Genomic DNA, 27,033 nt, shown 5'->3' with positions numbered 1-27,033 from the left:
CCTTAATCACGTTTACCTGGAGAAACTAGTGCGTGCTAAATTGAAAATTGTGTTGGATAAAAATTCTGATTTCAACACTGATAGCAAAATTGCTGACATTTTGTCAAATAAGTGCTCCCCTAAAAGTGTAAATGTTAGGTGTGACATACATCATTTCAGGTATTGTCCTATTGTTTCAGCAGTTGTAGAATGATCATTTTCTAGGTATAAAACTTTGTTGTCTGACAGAAGAAAGCGTTTTTCTTTTAACAACATGAAACATGTATTCTTTCTTTATTGCAACTCATCATTACATAAATAAATGTAAACGTTGTAATTTGTATTTTGCTCTTTCAAGCATTTTATTTTTAAATTTGCAATTTATTAACAGAAACAATTAATATTATTATTATTATGATGATGTACCGAAATACATATAATTCCGTGCAGATATTCTGCATCATCATATGATGAAAGATGAATGGAACAGAGAAAAACTCTCTCCGGCACTGGGATTTGAACCTGGGTTTTCAGCTCTACGTGCTGATGCTCTACCCACTAAGCCACACCAGATTCCCATCCCGGTGCTGGATCGAATCCTCTCAGTTTAAGTTCCACCTCTTGGGTTCCTTCTAGTGGCCTACCCTCATGCTGTAGATCACTAGAAGACCTCCCCCAGACAGCATTTTTGTCCACAAATTGCACTTCGACTTTCTGGGATATGAATCCCAATGTCGTGTCCAGCAAAAAAAAACTCAAACCCTTTGACTCTTAGAAAAGAGATGTGAACAGTTACCCACTTGAAGCAAACTAAAAATAAAACAGGAAGTCTCTTCATGAAAGATGTGTTTAAGAGGCTTGGAATACCTACATCTATTATTCCGATTGTAACTTTAGCTGCATTGAAAGGATCAATTGCTCTCCTGAAGCATTACCTATATTCGAAATGAAACCAAGTTCATTAGCATTCTTTACTTTTTTGTAAAACTTGCCTCTCTAAAACTAGGTATATTTCCACCAATCACAAAATGTATTTGCAGCTATGTACTTGTAGGAGTTTCATTGTCAAAACAAAATTAATGGTTCACTGAACTTGTAAACATTTATATGGTTAAGTACTCTTTGTCCCTTGTGGCAGCTCACGAATAGTGAGAAGATTACTAAATTCTTTCTCTCATATATTAAGGGTACAGAGAAAGAACGAACAGAGTCACAATTTTCTTAAAGGTGATGTCATCATTTAATTCAGTATATAACTGCAAAATTTAGTGTTGTTCCTAATGAAAATGTAGGAAAGGATGATTGTATCCGTAGTGATAATTCTCCTTTACCAGTTTTGATAAGAAAATGACATAAATTTTGCAGTAATATACTGACTTAGATGATGTCGTCACCCTTATGAGAATTGTGACTCTGTTCGTTCTTTCTCTGTACCCTTCATATGGGAATGATTTAATATGTTCCATGGGCCAAAAATAATACTGTACCAAATGTTTGATGGAAGAACCCCAATTAAACCTGTAATAATAATAATAATAATAATAATAATAATAATAATAAAATAATAATAATAATAATAATCAGTTAACATAAAAAGACTTGAATAAGTGAATGAGATGATCATATTAGTATTATTATTTATTCAAATGCAGGGTAACAATGAGGTTAATAACACCACAATACATCCCCATTAACAAGAGTGCCAGAACTCTGAAACTTGTTTATTGAACAACTGATGCATAAATCAAGATTGCCAATCCATGTATTTGAAAACAAAATCCTTACACAGGAATTTCGAACACCAGCATGAACTCATAGCAACACGTGTGTGGCTGATTACATTACTTCATGTTAAGTGAATATTCAAAACATTCTCTAGTAACTACTGAAACATGAAGAGATGTATAAGCCTAATACTTGTTAGTACTGAAATGTTTCAAAATAAATAATTACTGCCTTATCTGGAGATTGTCCCGCGCCGTGGTGTCGTGGTCTAAGGCAGGGGTTGTCAGCACAGAGCACCCTGGAGCTAGCATCTCTTACCCACAGAGAACACAGTGCACCATGGTGCACTCGTAGCTGCTAGCGGGTATGCTCTCTACCTCTTCCTGCTGCACGACGGTGCACACAGGACGGCTCCGCTTACCCTTTGCACATTTCAGCGAGTGCTGACGACCACTGGTTTAAGGCATCCTGCCTAGGACTCACATTACGGAATGCGCGCTGGTTCGGGTCCTCATGGGGGAAGAAATTTTCTCATGAAATTTCGGCCAGTGTATGGGACCAGTGCCCACCCAGCATCGTGATGCACTTGGGGAGCTACGATAGGTAGCAAAAATCCGGTTTCGCAAACCAGCTATAACGACGGAGGGATCATCGTGCTAACTACACAATACCTCCATACTCGTTGGATGATCGTTCACCTCTGCTTCGGCATGTGGACGTGAGGCCAGCAGCCGGCTGGTTAGTCTTGGACCTTCAAGGGTTGTAGCGCTACAGATTTTACTTATCTGGAGATACTAAGCTACTTAACAATGTGTAATTTGAATGTTTAGTAATTTATGTATTTAAAACAAACCCAAAGTGGGTAGGCATTGAATACATACATGTATTTAAAACATATCAATTGTCGATCATTCTGGTAGTCTCTCTCAAATACATCTTGATATTAAACATTCAGTACCAGTAACTTATTTTCAATCTACAATTTTGTAACATATATTCATAACATGAAACTTTAACATTACATAAAATGAAATATCATTTTTTCATGAACATTAATGTTGTAATAATAACATAATACTAAAATGATAATTTCAATAACAATCACTATTTCACTCTGTCTTCATTGATCCTGTTGCTTCATCTTCAGAACTATTCATTCGTTGAGACAAGCTACGAGCAACGTAATTCCAATATTCTTTACGTATTGTGTCGTATTCATTAGCCAATATATCACACAGCTGAAACAAAATTAAATTAAACACCACCTAAATACAATGCAGATACATTAAACTTACCAGTAAATTTATTACTGAAAACATTGTTCCAGTGACTGTTCATATCAAATGTGATAGAGTCAATTAATTTTATGGATTATGACTACTGTGGACATTGAGATATAATCCACTTCTATCAACACTATATATTTATAACTATTGAAAGTTGTCTTGAAAAACATTTTCAGAATGTACCAAAGAACTTGTATACTGCTGAAGAGAAACTATACTCCAACACAGACATGGAAATTCTACATATTCAACCGAAAAACCAGACACTAAACACACTAGAACAATACGAAATATACAGGCACACAACAACACATTCACATGAAATTTTCAACACACAACTCAATTTCAGAACACACACACTTTTTGACTCCACATTACACTACGCAAACACACCCCACAGGAAACACAAATGAAAGGCGCAAAGACCAGGATCAACCAGTTCTGAAGATAGCTCACAACAGGCTGGAACTAGTCAACAAGGTACTGTACCTAATATTTACATATTCCGAAGTGATATAGTGTTAAAAGTTGTGTAATCAAGATGTATAAAAAATAGGTATGAGGGTGTCATTGCAAAGTTTTCTCAGGGTGTTCAAAGTGTTATCATTGGATAATATTAATATGGGTTATAGCGAAGTAATTTACAACATTTCGTCTTTCACAGAAAATAGATGTGTACAAATGAAATTAATTTTAAAAATTCAAAGTTGCTGTTGTTGTTTTCTAATGCCAGGCGTTTGACAATAAAGTCATTTGACCTCTTGCACTCCAATATTTTTCAAAGATATTATCATGACTAGCCACTGAAGCACAGATTTTGAGGTGTTCCGAATCCATTTCTTGGTTTGAGTTGCACAATGGGCAGTTAAGGGACTGATATATTCCAATTCTATGCAGGTGTTTGGCCAAACAATCATGGCCTGTTGCCAATCTAAATGCAGCTACAGACGATTTTCGTGGTAAATCGGGAATTAACTGTGGATTTTGATGCAGGGAGTTCCATTTTTTCCCTTGGGATTGAGTTATCAAATTTTGTTTGTTGAAGTCTAAGTATGTAGATTTAATAAATCTCTTCACAGAGTAATTCGTAGATTTAGTAACAGGTCTGTAAGTAGCAGTGCTGCCCTTCTTTGCTAAAGCATCAGCATTCTCGTTTCCCAGGATTCCACAATGGGATGGTATGGTATGGTATCCATTGAAATACAATTCTTTTATTGAGTGATAATAATTGAGAGAGCATTTTAGTTATTTCTGCTGTTTGAGATGAAGGTGTGTGTTTAGAGACGATTGATAGAATAGCTGCTTTGGAGTCTGACAATATAACTGCATTCCTAAAAAATTCAATGTAAGTGTGCTTATTAAATGAAATAAACATACTGCTGTTCTCATTCTGGATCAAAGATGCAAGAGTTTAACTTTGGATTATTAAATAAATAAAAAAGAGATAAACACCACTCAAAAGAGAATGTAATGGAAAGGAAGGCAATGAAACTTATGATATTAATCTTCGGCAATAACAAAACAAAATTCAACTTTTGCATTAAAAATGATCTATTATACAGCCAGAAACTATTGATACCTGCACAGCATGCTGGAGGCTGTCATTCATGTCGCCATCAGCTCTTTCTATTTTCTCTTCACACATATCTACAAGGAATGCAAGAAGGAATGGAGAGCGGTTGCCAGACAGGTATAACTCTTCACACATTTTTTTCACTGCTGGATCTTGACTGATGCCACCAGTATGATGCAGCAGCACCCTAATGCAATAGAGTGCAAGGAAATTATCAACACAACCATTATGTTATAGAATCTTAAGGAACTGACGATAATTCAATAAAGGATAATCTTATCACAAATCATTCTCTTTTCATCTACATATTTCAAAAAATATTTCTATATTATTTAGATCAGTGTGGTCCAACTCTTTTCCACTTGATGGCCATCTTCGTCACAAAATGGAAGGTGTGAGTCATTAAGTAAATTTACAAAATGAATGTGCAATACAAACAAATATTAATAAATGCACAATTTAGTTTTTTGCAGAAAGCTTGCAATATAGCTTTATATTTTCATTTTTGTCATCTATTTTAGATGGTTCAGTCTTGTTTAAAACTACTAAAAACATAAGTGGAATATAGACGGTGTTTCCGGGAAGATGTTGAAGTTGAATTCAAACACAGATGTTCATATTCAGTGTTATGCTGTTATAACAAAATGGGTTGTTCTCAACGTATAACTGTGCAAATGTAATCAAATGCTTAAAGGAACATAAATTTTATGTGACAGTAGCATTCTAACTTGTCACCCGATACTCTACTTCAGTGGGGGAAAAAATGAATACCTTAGAAAAACATATTACAACTGTATTCCCACATTAAAAAACATGGCTTTTGTTTGTTTTTTTTGTCTTTTTTAGCAACATAATTCAAATATAGTTATTTAACTAAACAATGTAACACTTATCAAGTATGTCTATTACCAATTTATCTTATTTTCATTTATCTTTCTCAAATACATAAAACAGTAAAACAGGTTTTTGCTATAAATACAATAGTACATTATGCAACGAGCCTATAATGATAGTAATTAAGACGCAGGTATGGATGTTTATGAAACGAGCGCAAGTGAGTTTCATAATATTCATACGAGCGTCTTAATTACATTATAGGCAAGTTTCATACGACTTTTTATGCTCGACCATATTTCTAACTTGAAATTATTCAGATGTATACATTTTATTTGTATCTGACAAGATCGGAAGTGACCTTGTTCTAGGTCGTGAATTGTAAGATGTGCGCAGACGCGAAAGTACTGATTTTTTCAGAGGAACAATAATGTCATTGACCTTGATGTAATCCCGTTAAACTTGATATAACCTTGATTATTGAATTCGACATTGAAAAACGAGATGACAAATTGAATTTATTTGAATATTATTTACAATTAACGCTAATTATTATAGTAACAGAACATAACCTTCTGCGACAGTATTGGATTTCCAGCCTCCGTGACTTTTCGCTAATTCTCTTTCGATTGCATATCCGAGAATAATCGATACTTGCGGTTTTATAACGGTACAAAGCTGACTTGTCATTGGCTGAACACCTGTAAGCTGAGTTGTCATTGGCTGAAGACCTGTACTTTAATGAGTAGGTGTACTTTAATGACATGCATTAAAGGACTGCTACCAGGTGTATAATTACTACATTTCGGCATGGTCGAGCATAAAAAAATGAATGACATAATTTCATACCTCTAGTTATAACCACTCCATCTATCATAATAATAATACAATAATCTGTAATATAAAACTAATAAAATCAGATTTTTCATTGCTATCATCGTGGACCAAGAGTTAGACCAAACTGATTTAGATATAAACAAAACTTGATTTCTTTGGGATATGATAATGCTGGTAACATTTTTCCTTTTTTTTTTATTTTTTTTTTTTATTTTTTATTATTAGCAAAATTATTTGCTAAACTCTCAAATAGAAAGTGTATTATAACAACAATGTTTTTCTAAATTTGCTTTCAGCAACAAAAAATATGTTCTTCAAATATAGTAGAAGGAATCTATTCTAAATGCATGCACTAATCTTTAGTATACACTTAAAAAAAAGTAAAGCAATACTTTATATCATGCATTATGACACAATATGTTACAAAAACATAAAAGATTCAAACATCATATCATACCCTCTAAGGTAATTCCATGCACTTTCATTGTTTGTAACCTTCTTAATTTTGTTCAAAGTAAACTCCAGTTCTCTATCAATCACTTCCTTAGTGAAACCTGTAGTATTGTTAATAACGAAATAACGTTGATTCCATGCAGAGTTGTTGCGAATGTCATCGTCCAACAACTGTTCCACGTATTCCAATTCATTATTAAATAACCTGTAAATGTAACAGTTGTAGGTAATAATTAAATAGATTTTACTTCTTAAATATTTTTAACACAATTAACATTTAAAATCAGTATATAAAAATATTTTTAGACAGCCATTCATAAACGATCTTTCATCACTAGGCAACCATGTTAAAAATTGGCCATTATACAGCAGTTCACGAAAAGTATTTTTAATACGAACTTTCAACTGTTTGCAAAGACTGCCAATTGTTTCCAACCAGATGTCACATGACAGCAATTGCAACCAATCAATAAAGCAGTTCAAACAATAACAGGCCCACTTTTAAAGGAGACTGCTTTTGCTAAGGCGAGTAATGCATCCTAGTAAAGCCAACAATAGCAAAAGCAATAATCCGAAATGGCTAAACATTGTTTCTAGTAGGTCTAGCATGCAAAGATGATTAAATTATTGCGTGATTAGTAAGATATCTAAAAAGTTGCTTGCAGTTTTGATCAAGTTGCACTAGCGTCTAAATACAGTAACTTCATAAGCTTCTAGCACTAAGTAGATTGCTGCATGTGTCATTTTGCAACACACCCTCCAGAAGAAAAAAAAAAACTATAATTTTTAGATCTATCCCATTGTGTGTAAAATATTTTCAAAATTGTAAAAAGGTTTTTATGTTAAAAGAAGATAAATATAATTTAAACTATATTAGAATGTAAACAGCTAGAGCTCAATAACTTGTTAATGACTGATGTTCCTCGATTTTATATCAGGTATTCAATTGTGATTGGCTATGCAATCAGAGGATAGACAGTGTTATCGTTAATAATAAAAACACAATAAATTGACAATATGAATTACATTATTAAGCAAATCAAATAACTGTAAAGTGGGGGAATACCGATAAATTTTTAGTTTTTTTAATAATGTTTTCTTAAACATGTTTTCTTAAACAAATGAAATATTCATTCAATAGGGCTTATCCTTCTAAGGATCTAGTTTGTATTTTTGGGGAGAGGGGGGTCCAAATATAGTATATTAAAACATTAATTTATTGATCAGTGTTACTTCATACAGTAGGGTAATACCAATCACGTATTCGGTTTGTATTGTTTAATGATGCTAGACAATTACTGGAGTAATACCGATCATTTATTTGGTTTTTAAAAAGTATATTTTTAATTTTTTTTTTATATAAACTCAAAATAATATTATTCCAAGCTTGAGAAAAACTCTGTAATATGATTACATATACTCCTTAACATAACTTATAATATCTCATTACTTCGAAATAAATACTTCCCCTATAACGTGAACTTCCTGAAAGAATTATTGCAACTCGAAACATTCCACATTTGAAAAGAAATATTTGAATATATAATCTGGTTGTAGTTGCATCTCCCTTAAGGCCCTAGCAGTTTTTAGACACCTAGGCAATGATTGGTATTACTCTATAAAAGAATATTTCAAACTCAGTGCAACCAGCAAAAAGGTTTCAAAATTATGTTTTATTAATTTACGTATATTATGAAAAAAATGATCTAAAAAGACATTTATATATTACTTATTCTTTGTTGTCCACCAACGCGCAGCCTAGAAGTTGTTTGTTGCTGAACCAGAAAAAAAACTACTGTCTTTTCTTCCATTTTTGTTGGAATTAATTAACCGTGAAATTCTGTTGAGTGCAGCTATGCCACTAAGATGTGTTATTGCTTATTCATCTATCAATCTAATTATATTTAACTTAGATTGTTTGACATAAAAATGTATATCTTACAGCAGTTTCATTGTTAAAAAATGCAAATGATCAGTTTCACTTCACCATTTTACGGTACATGTTAATGACAATTTCAAAATTTCGCAAGGATAGTACAGAAAAATACATGGTAATATTGCGTACACAAAGTAACTCAGAAATTGTGACACAAAGTGATTCTTAACTTAGTACTAAAGATGCTACAACAAATTTGTATATTTATTTTTAGATACATTTTCCATCACACTAACTTATAAATGCTTTAACATTCTTTCTAAACTTTAGACGAATGTTTTCACTCATATAAGCATCATCAGGTTTTCACTTGGTAGCACTTAACAATGATTACAATTATATGACAACCAAGTTAAAATATAAAATGTAAAATACATTATGATCACGCTCCTTATATGAGCGAAAATGTTAGTCTAAAGTTTAAAAAGGGACATTGAAGCATTGACAAGTTAATGTGAACAGAATACATATATAAAAATAAATATAACTTATCGAAACATACAATGACTGCAGAAGTAAAAATGCTACAACAAAGTCAAATATGTCTGTCTTATTGAAATAGACAATTCAAGGAACTTGAACACAGAATGCTAATGCTGCAATTGAAGTTACCTATGCTTGCACTTCTGTTGAAAACATATTCTCTTCTGAAAACAAAACCGTTGCTCACAGAAAACTAACTATCTTTAGCAAACAAACAATATGAACAATAACACATTTTTTTCTTTAGTGGAAGTAGCTTAAATGATTTAAATTTTCATGAAACAATACAAATAATACATATCAACTGATCTACTTACTTGAAGGTACGTATCACCCACTGTCTATGTTGCCAAGCATGGTAATTTTTCGCATCTTGGGAAAGTATTGTTTCAGTAAGATTTAATTCATATGATGGATCTTGAAGCCACTCCACTATTACCCTCCGGTGATGCCTGAGAAAAAAAAAAGTATTTCGAAGGTCAATACTTCTTAATTTAAAGACCTGTTACACAACAGAAACTATTCAAAGTGAACAGGATGACATAATAGTGGAATGAGAATGGCAATAAAAATTTAAAATTAAGAGAAAAATGCCCATATCCACCACACCTCTCACACAAGGGCTTCCGAAGGATTCAGCTTCTGTCCCTTTAGTGTGAATCATTAGCCAACACTGAACTACAATCTGCATTTGACTGCAATACAGTTCTATAAATGAAATGAAATTAAAGGCCAAAAATTCGAAAAATGAGTTATTAATGGTAATAAGTACAACAAATTGTGGTCTGTCTACAGGAAAAACGAACTAAGTCTTAGCTCTTACAGTTCCTTGTGAAACTTTCACAAATTACTAAGTTAATTACAAACATAGTACACTTATAACTTTTGCATGTACAGCTCAATACCACTTTTAAAATATCTGTACAAGCAGAATGATTTTAGCCCATAACCTGATCAGGTACATAAGTGATCTGTGCTATTGATTAACACTGTGACTGTATTTATATGTTTTTCTAATAACTATGAACAGTTATATGACAAGAGAAAGGAAATTGTTGACGCTAGCTGTGCAGAAGATCGCTGAAGTAATTGCTGGTAAGTGACTCTTCTCAAAATATACATGACAGTCAAAAACCAAATAAATACTGTAATTACTTTAATATTTTGAGATTAAATTACAGTACTATGCTGTACTGAACCATTTTTTTAATCATGTTTTAAGGTTCAGTAAGGACTGTAGGAAGGGTGTAACCAGAAGTACAGTAAAACCCCGATAAGACGCTATTCAAGGGACCACGTGTAAACCATGTATTAACCAGGACTGCGTATTAGGCAGTTATACTAATTTTTACTTATATACAGTATCTATTAGCATTTTTCTTTATTGAAATACATGATTCATGGAAGGTAATACAGTATTACTCCATTATGTAATTACTTACTGTATGTTAAAGACATTTACGATACTGTATGTATGTGCTGTACTTAATTCTTTCGAAGAGAGTCATTTACAGTTGTTTGCCGTGTGTGTGTTCTCCAAGTCCTCATGTTTACCACACTTCATTCTCTTGCGCTTACACCCTCCCGATGTCGCAGCTGCAGTGATTGAGTCGCGATTTTTTATTATCGTCCTTAATGTCAATGATGGGATTCCTAATGAGTCAGACAGTTGTTTCTGTTTAAAAGGACTGTTTTCATCGTATTTTCGTAAGATTTCCAATTTTTCCGACACAGAAAGTGCTTTTCCTTTAACACTCATTGTAATCACACTCACAGACACTTCTATACACTAAAGGACAACAAACTGACCAGCAAAAATTTCCAGAATTTTATTATGGTCGAGTGAGGAATGTTGTTTGAGACAGAGAGGGTTAGCAAGAGGGTGGATTACTGTAACTGTATGTAAACTTTAAGAGCGCAGGTAAAGGGTCGAATAAAAGAGCATAACAAGAGGGTATTGTATAGTATGGAGGCTTAAATGCGCAGGTAAAAGGTCAAATACCATGTTTCATTGCTGTTACAGTACACTGCTGAAAATTACATCGAAAATATTCCACAAAAATAGCGTATTATGTGGGACTTGAGCACAACAAACGGGGTATTTTATGAAAGCATTATATATGAAATGTTCAGGGACCGGACAAAAAAAGCGTATTACACAGGATAGCATAATAAGCGGGCGCATCTTATCGAGGTTTTACTGTATAGAATTACTCAAACAGTTTGGAATGAGTGGAACTGCAGGTAAGTGAAATATATTGAATAATACAAGACATCTAGAATAAACAAATAGCATTAAGAGATAGAGTTACATATTATTAAAGGATGAATTTACTTATAATAACAAAAATTATTTTTCAGGATGTAATAAACAAAATGATCATTTACCAGCAGAAAACTCATCAATCACAAGTGAATAAGATGATGTGTTGAAGGAATTGGATAATGCTTCTGGAAGTGATTTTTCAAATTTAGATCCTTACTACCATCCTAACTCTGAGAATTCAGAAGACAATGAAAAATGTGCAACACCTGGGGAACCAACTCAAAAAGTGAAAATAGATGAAGAAAAAAGAATTCAAGCAGATGGAAACGCAATATGGAAAAAAATAAACGCAAGGATGGATTGCCACGTAAAATAAAAAAAATCGGAGGATGCCAAAATTCCTAAACCTGCAAATATTGTAACTTGTGTACATTTACAATAATTGCACTAAAACATTTCTGAAGAAAGGCAAATGGAGATTTGTTCAACCTATTGAAAGTTGGACAATTATAAAAGGCAGAAGGACTTTATTCCCCATTGTGTCATCAGCAGCACTCCAGAAATGAGGAGGAATAGTAAGGATAGTGGCCCTCATCAAAAAGATATAATGGAGAATTATATAGCATGTTTAAAGAGCCAATATAATAAATGTAATTAAAACCAATAGATTGAGGTGGGTGGGACATGTGTTGAGAATGGATGCATCAGAACCTTGTAAAAGAATTATTCTCACAAACCCTGGATGTCAAAGGAGACGAGGACGACCACATCTGCGATGGATTGATGGAGTGGAGGAGGATCTTGTAAGATTGGGATACAGAAATTAGAGGACTGTTGCACAAGACAGAGACAGATTGCAATGCCTACTGAGGGAGGCCAGGGCTCATAATGGGCTGTAGTGCCAATGATGATGATGATGATGATGATGATGAGTGGCCCTCATCAAGATTCAAGAAAGTATTTCTTTCAGGCAGAAGAAAAAAGTTTCAGTATTTGCCATTTGCCAATCATTTCTCTTGATAACACTGTCTATCAGCAGCAAGGTAATACTGATGGCTTTCCAACACAAAGACGTTCGTATCAGTTTTAACTGTGAGGATAAGAGAAGAAAACATACACCAGTAAACAAAACAAAGCCTGAAGTGATTGAAGGTACAAAAGAAACACACTGAGAGTTTTCCAGTTTGAAGTCTCATTATTCAAGGAATCCAACAAAACATTTATCCTTGGATAGTACACTGAGCATAAGAAAAATGTTCAATTTGTACAAAGAAATGTGTGAAAAGGAAAGCAAACAGCCTGCTACAAAAATTACTTATGGAAGAATTTTTTGTATAGCATATAACACGTCATTTTATAGGCCAAAAAAAAAAATCAATGCACTTTGTGTAGCAAATATCAAAATGCCAGAGGTGATAAGAAGTTATTACTTCAGGATCAATATGACGCTCATCAGAAAAGGAAAGAAGATTGCAATGTAGGCAAAACTGCAGATAAGAGTTGTGTTTCTTTAATCTCTGCTTTGTGGATCTACCTCGAATTTTGTAAACTTTATTTGGTTCAAGTATGGAGTGGCCAGCCATATCCTACTCCTGTGCCTGCTTTACTTGAAAGAGTGAGTGTGCAATCCTGCCATCTAGACAACAAGTAGGCCTTGAAATGGCTGGCTACGCATTCCTTGCTGAATAGCAGCGTACTGCAGCACAACCCTCGGACACTTGTTTCTGCTTAAGGGGAGAGGATGGTATTTTTTAAAACTTTTTTCCTATTTGGTGTAAAATATTGATTTTTTGTATGTAGAGATCTCATAGCTGTGGCAACTCAACCAAATAAAAATAATTTGAAAAAAAAAAAAAAATATTTGGGGGCCCAAATTTCAAAAAAATATACCCAATGCAGGATTGTACTAAAACTGATATATCTAAACCGTTTTTAAAGATAGATTCAAACAGTTTTTTGCAATGTATTTGCAAAAGCATGTTCTACAAACTGTCTGTAACAGAATTTTGATATTATTCCCTACGTTTGTAAAATAAACAATTAAAATTTAATAACAATTTTCTGATTTCCTTTCTTGCAAACATACGGACGTATTTTTAAAATGAAATCAATTAACAAAATTCTGTTACAGAGAAAAGTTTCCTAATAGTGTAAAGAATGTGTGTTCTAAATTTCATGCATGTATCTTTATAGTTCAGAAATTATATCCATTTTTGTCTGGCAATGTAGCAAAAAAAAAAATTAAGTTACTGGAAACTGATAAAACCGGGCGTGTGATTTAAAAATCCATAGCGCAGGAAGTTTAAAAATGACGTCTCAACATCCGATAAGGGCACAAATACCCACAAAATGTTATGCAATGCATTCCACACATATCAAAGGGTATTTTAAAGAAACAAAAATTTTTTTGAAAATTTAATTTACCGGAAACAACAATAAAAGTGGGCAAGTGATTTAAAAATCCATAATGCAGGAAGTTTAAAAATGGCGACTCAACATCCGATAAGGGCACAAATACCCACAAAATGTTATGCTATGCATTCTGTACATATCACAGAGTATTTTAAAGATTTTTTTTTTTTTAATTTACTCATTTTTCACCAAAAAATACCATCCTCTCCCCTTAAACTTGCAAGGGAGCACTTACACAATAATTTTCTCCTTCCCTACGTCTGCCCGGCGTGACATCACTAGTCACATGAGAGTGCAGAGCCATAACTCATATAAAAGTTGTGAAACCATAGTGGAACAGCCAGAAGCCCTTCCATCTTCAAACCATCTCCTCTTTATCAATGCAATTCTTTATTCTTCACAATTCTCTAATATATCATTCCCACCTCTGACTCCCTTCCATTTAGTCCGGCTTGCTTAGGCCACCAGTTTTCTTGAGAACCTCTCTCTGCAGACTTCGATCACAGGCCATATCAGCAGACCTCATTAATAGAGAGTAACCCTAAACCCCTTCGGTGGTCGTCGAATTGCGGACCATTTGTCTGCCGAGCCACGATAACTGAAGGTTGTTCTCAGTGGTCATTGAATTGTGAGCCATTTGTCTAAAGAGCCTCGATAGTCAAGAACAGCCCCTAATCCTCTTCCCATCCTCAAAATCCTAACTGCTAACCATTCCCTCGCAAGGCAAGCATCATTCTACTCCCCCAGGCACTACTGTTATCTCTCACTTAGCATCATCACATCTTCGACTTAGCTCCAAGTTCAGAGTCACAGGACCAAATTACAATATTCGAGATTTTCTCATTGGCACTCCCGTTTCACCTGCCCATGAATCAGTGGAGAAAACTAATTGTTTAAATATAACTATATCTGTAACCAGACTTTTCCTTTCTACATCGTCCCAACACCCTCTTCACACAAGTTTTGGCCCATCTTGTCTGTCACTCCAGCTTCTCCTCTCTCCAATTTTAACACAGCAGGCAGAAAGACATCAATGGAGACCAACGCACACAACACAAGGAAAGAACTACTATACCTCGGTTTTATTCTGCAACATTTGATTTGCAGTATGCAATTACCATCCTTTGATGTGATACAACTGTAGAAAAATCTGTGACTACAATTTGACAAACAATCATGTATATCTATGGCTTTACATACATAAAATGAAACAAGACATTGAACATACCATACTTGGTAATTTTTAGGGTTTTCTTCTATCATTTCCTTTACATATTGTAGTTCTGGGATCAAGTCCTTGTTGAGATGTTTCAAAATTTCCCGTCTGAAATAAAAAATGAGATGTAACTAAATAAAACTGGTCTCAACTTAAAATGGGGTTATTTATGTTCTGATGAACTCGTAAGTTTAAAATGTAGTAAGTACAATACGAAATAATGAAACAGCTTATCTGAGGCAATCTTTCAGGGTGGTCCTCTCAAAATCAATACATTTAAGGAAAGGTTGGGAAGATTAGACTGAAAATGTAATTGTAGGTGCAGTGTAATTATCTAAGTTGTGCCACGTAATTAATTAAGTTGATATGTAACTAATTAAGATAATATGTAATTAAGTTGTTATGTAATTAATTAAGGTGATACGTAATTACTTAAGTTGGTAATAGTTGGGTTTAATAGAAGTACTTATAATTAGGTTTACTTTTGCTTATTGTAGGCGTTATTATAGCATAGTTTTTATTTATTTAGTTTAGGTTTAGTGCATCTATTTCATTATTGTTAGAATTAAATTTACGTTTGTTTTATTTTTTTTATTGCTGTAATTATTGTAAATTTTATTAATATTTATTGTAATGTTATTATTGTATATTATATATCACTGCCACTGTTAATACATATATACAAATACAGTACATACCACTGGAAACAAATAATTGTCTCATCTAACTAAATAACAGTACTCGTAATTTATAAGTAAATAACTGAACACAAGTTTATCCTATCAATAAATGTGCAGTATTGATGGTCACAGGTGCCAAATCTAGGGAATTATGTAGGATCATTTAAAAAACTACAAATGCCCATGGCTTGTCAAGATATTTTTTCATTAATCAACTTCCTCATATGTAATTGTGAAAACTTTGTAATTAATGCAACAGTTGATAGCATAAATACTCGTCAAAACAATTACTTTCATACTCCATCGACAAATGCATCACGCTATCAAAATGGAGTGCATTATATGGCAATAACAATTTTTAATAGTCTCCTTATGGATACACAGAAATTAAACTCAAAACATACGATTATTTAAGGCCAAATTAAAGAAGTACCTAATTTCTCACGCCTTCTATTCTATAGGTGAATTTATGACATTCAACAACGTTGCATGAATATGATTGTTTTGTATTAAGTATCAATAGTAACCCCTTGTGTTGTACTAGTATACTGTAAAACTCTTCTGTACATATTTCAACTAGACTGTGATTATAATTAAGACTTTGTAGTACTATTAAAATTTTTTGACATGTTCCATATTCTAGCTGTGAAGCAATATACGAATACCATGGAATGTAAATAAATATAATTCAATACAACACAGAAGTTGTATACTCGTATATTACTATCACATTATTATAAAGTCGAAATATCTTGAGTCCAATCATAAAGTAAAGCTCATCTGCAGTACCAAATACAGACAATTTTTAAATTTTAATATACCGTTATATTACTTGGAGAAAAATTTTAAATTACTTTTATTATTATCATCATCAACATTTAGCTGTCATGGAATCAGGCCATTTGTTGACCTGTTCCGGTCTCACTGTCCAAAAGTCTTTTCCTATGTCTTCTTTGACTTCTACTTCCTCTTGGGACGCAGTTCTTCAACATTTTGGATAGTCTGATTCTTGCCATTCTGTGTACCTGTTGAAACCATTTTGTTTTATAATTTTCAATTTTTTATAATACTGGAACTATTTCTAATTCTTCTGCAATCTTTGTATTAGTTTTGTAGTCCATCCAAGTGTAACCTGCTATTTTTTGCATGTATTTCATTTCTGCTGCTCTGATGGTCCAATTTCACTGCCATACAAGAGGGTGGGGAAAGTTAGTGTGTTGTACAATTTCAACCTGGTTTTCTTTAAGGTTTTCTGTGATTTAAATAAATTGTTTATAATTCCTGTTATTTTCAAATAATTATCTTTTTCTTCTTCATATGAAATTAAATTTCCTAAATAATTAAAAGTATTCACTTATCCTATTATCTAATTATTTTATTTCTTAATGGGTTCGAACCTTTAAACGTCATTGATTTTTCCCTTGAAATTATTCAAATCTGCTTTACAGGGAGCTTTACCTGAAAGACTAGATTTGCGTCATTGATTTTGTTTTCTTGACTGAGATTGTTATTCCGTATTCTGTTATTATTCTATTTCTACAAATTATCTTCTGAGTCAGACATTATTACCTGGTCATCTGCGAATAATAATGTATTTCTGAAGAGTGGGAGAGCCGAAATTTCTTCATTTTGCCATGTTATTATTTCGTCCGTGTATGTGTTAAAGAGCATTGGTGAAAGGGGACATCCTTGGTGCACTCCTTTATTAATCTTAGCTGGTTTTGATAGTTCAGAGTTGTGTTTTATAATTACTTTATTTCTGTTGTAGATGTCCATTACTGCTTTGATTAATGATGTGGGATAAATCTCTTCATTATTCCATATAACTGCTCTCTTTTTATGTAATCAAAAGCTTTTTCATAATTAATGAATAACAAATAGGCCTAAGTGTTTAAATTAAATTCTCTTCTCTTTTCTATTAATAATTTGAGACAAAATGTTTGATCTGTGCGTGAGCAACCTTTCTGGAATCCATTTTGTGTTTCAGTCATGAACCTCGCTGAATGAGCTTGAAATTTTATGTTTAGAATTTTTTAGTATATTTTGTAACAAGCATTAAGAATGCTTATTCCTCTATAATTTTATGAGTCTCGCCTGTCTTCTTTCTTACATAGTGGTATAATTATTGGATTTCTCCATTCTTCTGGAATACGATTTTGTGTGTATGCTTGGTTAAAAAAATTTAGCAATCATAATTTAAACTCTAATAGTGCATATTTATAAAATTCTGAGATAATATTATCTTCACCCGGACTTTTACCATTTTTTATTAGTTTTAATACTATATTTAACTCTTCTAAGTTTATGATGTCTTTTATGAACTACAAATTTCATAGTTATGTAACATGAAACCATTACAGGACTGATTTTCTGTAATCACCAGACTGTCTACTATAAGTATGTCCAAAAGACAGGAGGGACAGTCGACAATTCGAACTAGTAGATGAAGAGGTCTGGACAAACAGTAGAAAGCTTAAGAGGTTCACGTCATTCAGAACAGCTCCACATACAAAGCACTTCTGTGATGATTGTTCTGTTGATGAGCTACACACTTTTCCATTAATCATCGCCAACATAAATGTAAGGTTGGCTAACAATTTACCTCAAATGAAATCAACGTCAGTTGGGATAAGTAATTCAATGTGTTTTTCAATATTTCCAATTTTTCTCGCTGTCAAAACGAAGGTCTCTTTTTCCATTAATAATCTGATTATCTTGCAAAACCTTATGGATGAAGGCATATGAATTTGCCGCACAATTCTTCTAGTCATGGTTAAAGAGGATACTGCATAAAGCTGCGAGAATACTGGCATCACTAAGACTTTTTCCACTATCTGTATACTTGAATCTATGCTACAACTTCCATCACAATCCCACTTAAAAATTACATGCAATTGTTCACTACTCAATCAGTTATCACTTGTATTGAAATCATAAGCCTTTTAATAGTTATGTCTGCAATTGACTGTAGCCTCACTTCAACACAATGTTCAGTAATAATACAGTTTCTTCAGAAGGGTAACACTCGGACATCTTCTTTTTTATTAATAATAGGAAGGGTTGATGTAGTAATACTTCATTTTGACCTCTTTGCAGATGCTAATATACTGCTGCTATTTTCTATGAAAAAAAGTTAATGTTTTGTCCACTGTAAAACCTCTTTTAGATATAGTCTAGATCATCTCTTTCAGAATACCTGCAGCATCTCTCTTTTTAGACATTATATAAAGTATATTTTGCAGCATATACCAATTCTTCACTAGAGCAGATCTCCACCAAAGGCAGAAATTCTTATAAATGCGCAATAATTGGGTTAGTGTGCCAGATGCAGAAACAAAATATACACATTTAGCCTATAATAAACCTACTAGTCGGCCTTGGTAGCGTAGGTGATATAATGCTGGCCTTCTGTGCTCGAGGTTGCAGGTTCGATCCTGGTCCAGGTCGGTGGCATTTAAGTGTTTTTAAATGCGACAGGCTCATGTCAGTAGACTTACTGGCATGTAAAAGAACTCCTGCGGGGCAAAATTCTGGCACACTGGACACGCTGATATAACCTTGGCAGTGACAAGCGTCATTCAATAAACCATAATTTTTTTAATAAACCTACTATAGAATATATTACATACCTTCCTCAATAATATCCATTTAAAATTTTTGAACATTTTCTTTTTGTCTGCTGCCAAAAACATCTTGCTTCTATGCTGTCTGGGATGTGCCTACTACCATAAACGTCCCATCCTCAAACACGTAGAAATAAAAGAAGCTGTAGTGTGATAATTGTGTCTAAAGCCTGAGTTTTCAATTTCCTTATAGGAGAGGGTTTTATTAACAGAATCCAAGCAAAAAAACCTGGCATATTTTTAATGTGAGAAAAAAATATCCCCCCCCCCCCCGTTATATCTAGTTTTAATCCCTCTGTGCAATATAGTGACAATAATGTATCTGAACACAATCACATATCAACGAAAATAACAGGAAATACATTTTTAAATTAAATTCAAATACTTTCAAAGTAACCTCACCCTGTCATAGCATAGGTGGACTAGTTAGACATATAAGAGAAGTTATATGCTACTGCACAAAGAATAACAATACCTATATTGCCAAACTGTATAGTTGGCAGGATTCAAATCGAGAGCATCCTTAGTCAACTGCAGTGCACGTTCCGACTTCTCACATGACTTGAGTATTGCTCGGAAATAGTCATATATATCTCGAACTGAAAAGAAACATTATTGTTGTTAATAAAGTGTAAGTTACTCAACATATGTAAAGAATTGCATAAGAAAATGTTTCCTCTTTTATTTGAAACCAGACAGTAGTCAATTATGAAATAGTTTACAACTTTCATTAATTTGCAGTAACCAGACACTACAGAGATTTTTCCAAAGTACTTTTTTTTTTGTAAGAACTACTTACGTAGTAGGTTATTTATGTTTACTGATGATTCATTATTAGTCCATGGTGTTTAGTGAATGCTAGACCTGAATACTAGCTTAAATTTCTCTTCATATTCATTAGGTTATTACAATCTACAATAGTAATTTTTTAAGAACTGTTAAGCATAGCGGTTACACTGATAAATGTCATGGTAAAGGGTTCTGGTCCGTCGTTCTTACATGTATTTTATTTCTCCTTGCTTCATGCACTGTCTGTTGCATCACATGCGTTACGATGTTCACATTTTAAGATGGAGGGGAAACGAACACACAACAGCTTCTACAATCTGTTATTTCAGATTTTCCCGTTAAAATCTGAAAGAACAGATTGAGTGAGCCACCGGGGCGAAGGGTAGGCAGAGAGCAGCTGCCTTGCGGCGAGAGTGGGGATAACTTCTCTACTGGCGATCTGTTCTTTCAGATTTAGCTGGTTAAACTATCACTGAAGTAATTCCCTTCCTAATCTGCTTATGCACCTTCAATTGTCTTACCAGTCATACCAACATAGTTTAGGTGGCATTACGAGAGTTTCACGCCAGTGTTAAGCTATGCTGTGCATATACGAATCTGTGACAGGTTATGTCAGTTTAGGTTTTTGTTATGCCTTGCATATATACGATATGCAGGGGGCGCGCTTCCGTACAGGAGCAGTGACATTTCTCTGAGGTAGAGTCCAGTATAGGTGTGCGAAGTATTTGATGTGACATCTATAAAACACGATGTGAAAACAATGCGATCTAGTAGGTAGTGCCTCACAAGCAATAAGAAATGAAATACATCGAAAGCCAGGCGGAACATAACCCTTTACCATTGCCCCTTTTCGTAGGTATGATGGGCAGTCAACACAAACAAATCTGCCTTTTTTTTTTTTTTTTTTTTTTTTTTTTTTTTTTGTTTTTTGTTTAGTATTGTAAGATAATTGTTGGCATGCCGCAGTGAGGTAATCGTATACTGAAGTTTTCCCGCAATTTGAATACTTACACTTTTCTGAATATGCTATAGCTACAATTGGATAGGGACCATCATCTTGCGGCACCGGTACAACATCATTCCAATCAACTCTGTACTTGTAGAACACCCAGTTTCCTTCGTCATACAACTCCTCAGAACTACTATCCGCCTCTGCCATATCAATTCTGGATCTTCAGGCGGAAATTTTAGACTAGAATCACACATTTCGTAAATGATGGATATCAAATCACAGGTATTTCACTTAGCCTAATTCGTACGCACTTAAGTAAATATCATGCATATACGTACAATTTATATTGGAGTTATGATGCATATGTTATAATTAACGAGATATGTCACGCAGTAGTTATTTAGTGACACCGCTTATAGCCTTATACCACGACATTTGAGTGTACTTCGGATATTTCACTTGTATGAAATTTAGATCCGTCCTGTTCTTTCAAACGATTCTGATGCTATTCCAATATTGCCAACTGGCAGTGCAGTGATGCCAACCTGTCAACCACTCATTATGGTATATACACTCCTATAGAATATAAAATGATCTAGGGTACACTGACGTTCAAATATATCTGCCCCAAAGTATAAAACGTCTTTGATCTGCCCCAACTAATCGATAGTGATTCTGCATCAGTTGATTATAATGACTTTTACAGATTTCAGAAGGAAAGTGTTACTCCGGTAGAGCAACACTTTCTAACAGAATCTAACGAAATTAAAGCTGGTGCTTTATCTAGTGAAGAAAATATGAAAAATTTTCTTACTTTACATCAGTGAACCTAATTTCCAGATCAAAGTGCCATAAGATCTCGGTGTGATTCGAGCCATCCTGTCATCTACTGCTGTGGAACGATTAGCATGTCTGACCGCGAAACCAGCGGCCCCTGGTTCATATCCTGGTTGGGACAAGTTACATGGTTGAGGCTTTTGCAAAGGTTTTCCCAATTGAAACAGAATTGCTGGGTAACATCAGTGTTGGACCTTGCGCTCATTTTGTCATCATAATTACCCTTTTCCTCTATCATCACCATCTCTCTTTTCTTGCCCATATTTTGAACTTGCTCTGAAGTAGTCGGCTGCAGACCGCCACCGAACTGGACACCATTCCTATGTGGTTGTGCTATGTACCATGCGTCTTCCCCTGGAGCTCATAGTGCTCAGAGACCTGGGATTGAGGGACCATGGCAATTCCTATATGGAAAGGTGCAAAGGAATTCTTCATACTCTAGGGTAGCACGGGGGACTTTAAGACATGCAATACCACACCATTTCATTTCAGGTAGTACAATTAGCCAATACAAGCGGGCTACGTGCAAAGACAGTCCCCAGTCAGTGCCCCTCCTTTCAAGGGGACAAATAGAAGCCACTAAGTCTCGTAGAATTTACAAAGTCATGGATGAAAATATTAATGATAAAGAAGGCTCATCTGTAAGTCAAATTTTCTTTAACTATCAACACAAAGCTAAAGCTGAATAGCTGGAACTGTATTATAGGTCTCTTATTTGTACACACATGTTGATTAAAAAAACAAAAACAAGCATTTACAGAGTCAACTACATTACGAGAAAAGAAGTGTAAAGTATTATGTGCAAGCTACATGTAATTCTAAAGAATTCACAGGTGTAGATGTGAGGTGTCTTGGGTCAGTACATGATTCACGAATATGGAGGAATTCTGATGTTCACAGAGTAATGAGTGAAAATCGGGCGAATGCACTACTTCTTGGTGAAAATGAATATGGAATTGCCCCTAAGCTAATGACACCGTACCGAAATGTCGTAACTTAAGAACAGAGATCGTATGATAAGTGAATAAGAAAAGAACAAGTTGTAATAGAAAGATGCTTTTGCAAGGTAAAGCAAAGCTTCACTATTTTACAAACTAAAATAAAAATATATACAAAAGGGTACTTTCAATTATCTTGTGTTGTTTTATTCTACATAATATGGCTCAACATCTTCATGAGGACGCTCAGGCAATCCCATTAAATGAGGAAAAGGAGGAGAGTGCTCAAGGAAATGAAATTGCACGTATTAGAGATAGAGGACGGTAAAAAAGAGATGCTGGAAAAATACATGGCTTCCAGAATTAAGTAGTAACTCATATATATATATAAGTGTTCATATTATGTAATCATTTAAAATATTTCAATACGATGCCTGCCTTACCATTTATATATGATATGGGATAGGAGTTTCTCTCTAGGCATAATAAAGCGAGAAAAAAAAATGGAAGAAACAGAGAAAAGCCTGCAGTGAGATACGAGTTTCGAAACAAATATAACCCTGCTTATTTATAATTGTAACTATAAATTCTATCTATAATACACTAGGCTATGACAAATACAGATGCAAAATATACACGATTTAAGTAATGCACTCATCCTGATAAGCTGTCAGCAGACTTCGATGATTTAACAGACTTTCCTTTTATCATTTCTCTTCGGACTTCTTTTGCACGAAAAAACAAGCAGCACATTAGATAATAATTAAAAACGAGCTTGTCTACAATGTCCAATGTATGTTCACAATAACATCCTATGCTGCCTGATGAAGGTATATTAGAGCGTATTCCGAATCTCACTGGTGAGCAATCCGATGGCATCACGGTGTTCCGAATTCCACTGATGACGTCATTAATGCTCCACCGGTGCCATCAACTTGCAGAGGTGGTGGCAGTCTCCATCAGCCGCATCAGTGAATCTGATTGGTTCTTGTATAGGATGGGAATTAGCAGACGAATAACATCGTGCACTGTTGTGACATGGCGGTGTGTTCTGCTTTAGTTCTGCTGTATTGTTTGTAATGAGCACAACGTAAAAACAATATGTTAATGGCTTATGAGCGAACATGTCAACGGACCAGTTATTACTACCGGTTCAAGAAATAAATTGTTTATGCTATCTTTTCTTTGAACGAGATGGGAGTACGAAAATTTCGCAAAATTTTGCTAGCGTAGCACAGACAACAACTTGCACAGTCGCCATGACAGCATCGATCCTTCCAGCAGTTTTGTTCCTTATTTCGCTGCAACTGTGATGTCATTGATGCCACCAGACTGGTGAGATTCGGAATACACTGTTGATTTCCTCAATATTGCCTAAACACTTGTAAAATATATCGTCTCACATACTGCCAGCTGAACATAGTTTGGTGATAACTACTATCTCTACTTGTAGGTAGCAATACATGGTAAACACCATTAGAAGGATGTGTTAAATGGGCAAGTTCCATAATCCTTTATTTTTGTCCACAGAGCAGCTGATAAAATAGAAGAGTTATCATTCCTCAATGTAACAGCACAGTTAGTGCAATCAGTAATTTTAGAAGATTTTCTTACAATGTATCCTGTTAAATAATAAAGAAGACATTCTTTACGAGCACCGTTTTTCAGTTCAAGTAATTCATCTTCCCAGTCATAGCATCGGGAATCATTTAAAACTATCTTTTGCTTGATGCTGGCCTGTGCTGATTCCTTAATTGTTTTGTTTCTTATCCTCTATTTCTTTACACATTCCACGGATTTGATTTACAAAGGAAGTGGACAAAGGTTTCCAAAGTTGCGTTCAAGAGGGTCTTGATTGAATTTAGCAGTATGTATTTAATTTCTTGTTCCACAAATAGTCAGAGACTTCAAGAGTGCTTGTTAGAGTAACTCTAAGGGTTTCTAGTCTTTTATCTGAGGCGAAAGTACTTTTTTCTGAATTAAAAATTTCAAGAAATTTTAACAGCGTGTTACGAGATGTAGATTCTTTGTAGAGCCCTCTTAGGAATAGACGAGTTTAGAGCTTACATTGCACCAACAACACTAAAATTCGTAAAACATATACAGTAACTCATATGAGACAAAATTAATTAAGTATTATAGTAAAACTTGTTAAATAAGTATGAAAGAAAAAACGCATAAATAAAAAAATGTATAACTGAAATGGCATTTAACAACATCTGAAATGGTATCAATTTAATAAAGTGTGATTATTTTACAGAAAAATTATTTTGAACTGCTTGCTTTTATTTGCTCCTAAGGAATAAACCAAGCCCTCAAAATTGTGATACTGTAACTGTTCCATAACTTGTTCAGTTAAATCATGATGTGTTATGAAACGTTTTCACTGTTTCTAGGGCAGTAATAGCGTGAAACATATAAAAGAAGTTTTACTGTATCTGCTAATGGCTTCATTGCCAGATGCAAGGCACTAGACAACAACAACAGTTTTACTGTATAACATTAACACAGTAGGTATTTATTAAAACATTAAGTAAACATGTAAGGTACAGTGAAACCTCTCTATAACGGACACCATATGGACTGCAAAAAGTGTCCGTTATGGAGAGGTACCCGCATAAGAGAGGTTTTTAAGAAAAAAGCTTTCATAATATAAAACTATTATAGTAAGGAAATTATCAATTTACTCTTATATAAAACTATTGAATTGAATGCTGAAATTAAAATTGTAATACATGCTCTATTAAGTTTATAGTAATTATTATACACTAGTATTGTACTCACATGAAAAACAGGAATTCCAGCTTCTATATACATTTAACACATAAACACATCGGCACATACACTGATAACATTTAAAACACAATACAGTATTTCACATTCACTTCTTTAAAAAAAAACTTGCAATGTTTGTTTGTTTGGTACATTTTGGTTTCACAGTATAATGCTCTCATTATGTATGATTAAGTCTTGTACCATTCTCAATCCGTTTTCATCTTCCTTTGCACTGTAGAACTGCTTTAACCGCTTAACATAATCCAGCGCTTCACTATATGACATTATTGGTGGAACATCACTGTTGTTGACAATTTCTACATCACCACCAACATCATCGTCGTCATCACTGTCATGGTTGTCATCGTCACCATTTTCATTTTCCTGAATGGACTGAACGATCATTTTTGCATCTTCACTAGAACATTCGGTTAGAATATCCAGATCGATACAAACATAATCATTCACACCGATGGTGTATCCTGCACTATTTATGAGGTTCTGTGTGGTGTTCATTTCGTCAGAAATATCTGACTCCACATTCATTTCACCATTACCAGCAGGGAAACCAGCTTTCCGAAAGCAACTCTGAATTTTTGTTGTTGAAACTTGTTTCCATGGATTTGTTATCCAACAAATTGCTTGGAAAACATTCAGTCCTTTCATAAGACTTTGCAGTGACGTTCCATCTTCATCAAGTCTTGAAACAATGTGCTTCAATACTAACTGTCTGTATTTCACTTTAAAGTTTTGGATCACTCCTTGGTCTAATGGTTGAGAGAGGGATGTGACATTGGGTGGGAAAAACATGACCTTGACATTGTTCAATTTGATGTCTGGATGTGAAGTGGCGTTATCCAGAAACAGCAACACTTTTCTATTTTGAAGCATCATTTTCCTGTCCAGTTGTTCCAGCCATTCCGTCATTATCTCTCTCGTCATCCATGCTTTTCTGTTCGCTTTCCAATCTACGCCGAACTTCGTTACATCCATGTTCTTAAAACAACATTGTTTTAACGACTTGCCTATGACGAGGGGTTTCTCACGTTCTCCGCTCATACTTGCGCATAAGAGTACGGTTAGTCGTTCCTCAGCCACTTTACCTCCAGGACAGGATTGCCCTTTGAAACACAAAGTTTTATCGGGTAAAACACGAAAGAACAACCCTGTCTCATCAGCATTAAAAATGTTCTCAGGAGAATAACCACTGATAAGTGAAGGCAACTTTTCCTCCCAGTTCGTAACAGTCTCCATATCAACACTAGAAGATTCTCCACAAATAGACCTGAATTTAATGTCATGACGCTTTCTAAATTTTTCAAGCCAGCCATTCGAAGCTTTGAATTCGGAATCACCCAATTCAGCTGCGAATTCTAACGCTTTAGCTTGAATCATTGGTCCCGATACAGGAACATTTTGGCTTCTGATTCTGCTGAATC

General features: G+C 34.3%; 1 protein-coding gene across 1 annotated transcript; it reads right to left on the bottom strand.

Annotated features, from left to right (window-relative positions):
- Nucleotides 1–1,685: 1,685 nt before the first annotated feature.
- On the bottom strand, nt 1,686–21,571 carry Fnta (farnesyl transferase alpha). Its single transcript, XM_069831511.1, has 8 exons — nt 21,383–21,571; nt 21,104–21,284; nt 19,779–19,902; nt 15,013–15,108; nt 9,424–9,558; nt 6,692–6,892; nt 4,570–4,750; nt 1,686–2,942 (listed from the first exon to the last, which is right to left on the bottom strand). The coding sequence occupies exons 2-8, from the start codon at nt 21,249–21,251 to the stop codon at nt 2,814–2,816; spliced, it is 1,014 nt and encodes a 337-aa protein (XP_069687612.1). The 5' UTR covers nt 21,252–21,284; nt 21,383–21,571; the 3' UTR covers nt 1,686–2,813.
- Between the last annotated feature and the right edge of the window lie 5,462 nt (nt 21,572–27,033).

The sequence above is a fragment of the Periplaneta americana genome, chromosome 1 (genome assembly GCF_040183065.1).
Source record: "Periplaneta americana isolate PAMFEO1 chromosome 1, P.americana_PAMFEO1_priV1, whole genome shotgun sequence".
Taxonomy (NCBI): domain Eukaryota; kingdom Metazoa; phylum Arthropoda; class Insecta; order Blattodea; family Blattidae; genus Periplaneta; species Periplaneta americana.
Note: the sequence above shows the minus strand (reverse complement) of the source record. Positions and strands in the feature narration are given on the sequence as shown.

Bases quoted from the DNA above. Each gene is read 5' to 3' on its own strand.
- Fnta (XM_069831511.1), bottom strand. From the start codon at position 21,251: ATGGCAGAGGCGGATAGTAGTTCTGAGGAGTTGTATGACGAAGGAAAC. The intron at 9,559-15,012 runs GTATGTTCAATG...TTTTTTTCTCAG, and splicing joins CCTAAAAATTACCAAGTATG to GCATCACCGGAGGGTAATAG. The intron at 2,943-4,569 runs GTATCAATAGTT...ATTTTGTTTCAG, and splicing joins GCCTCCAGCATGCTGTGCAG to CTGTGTGATATATTGGCTAA.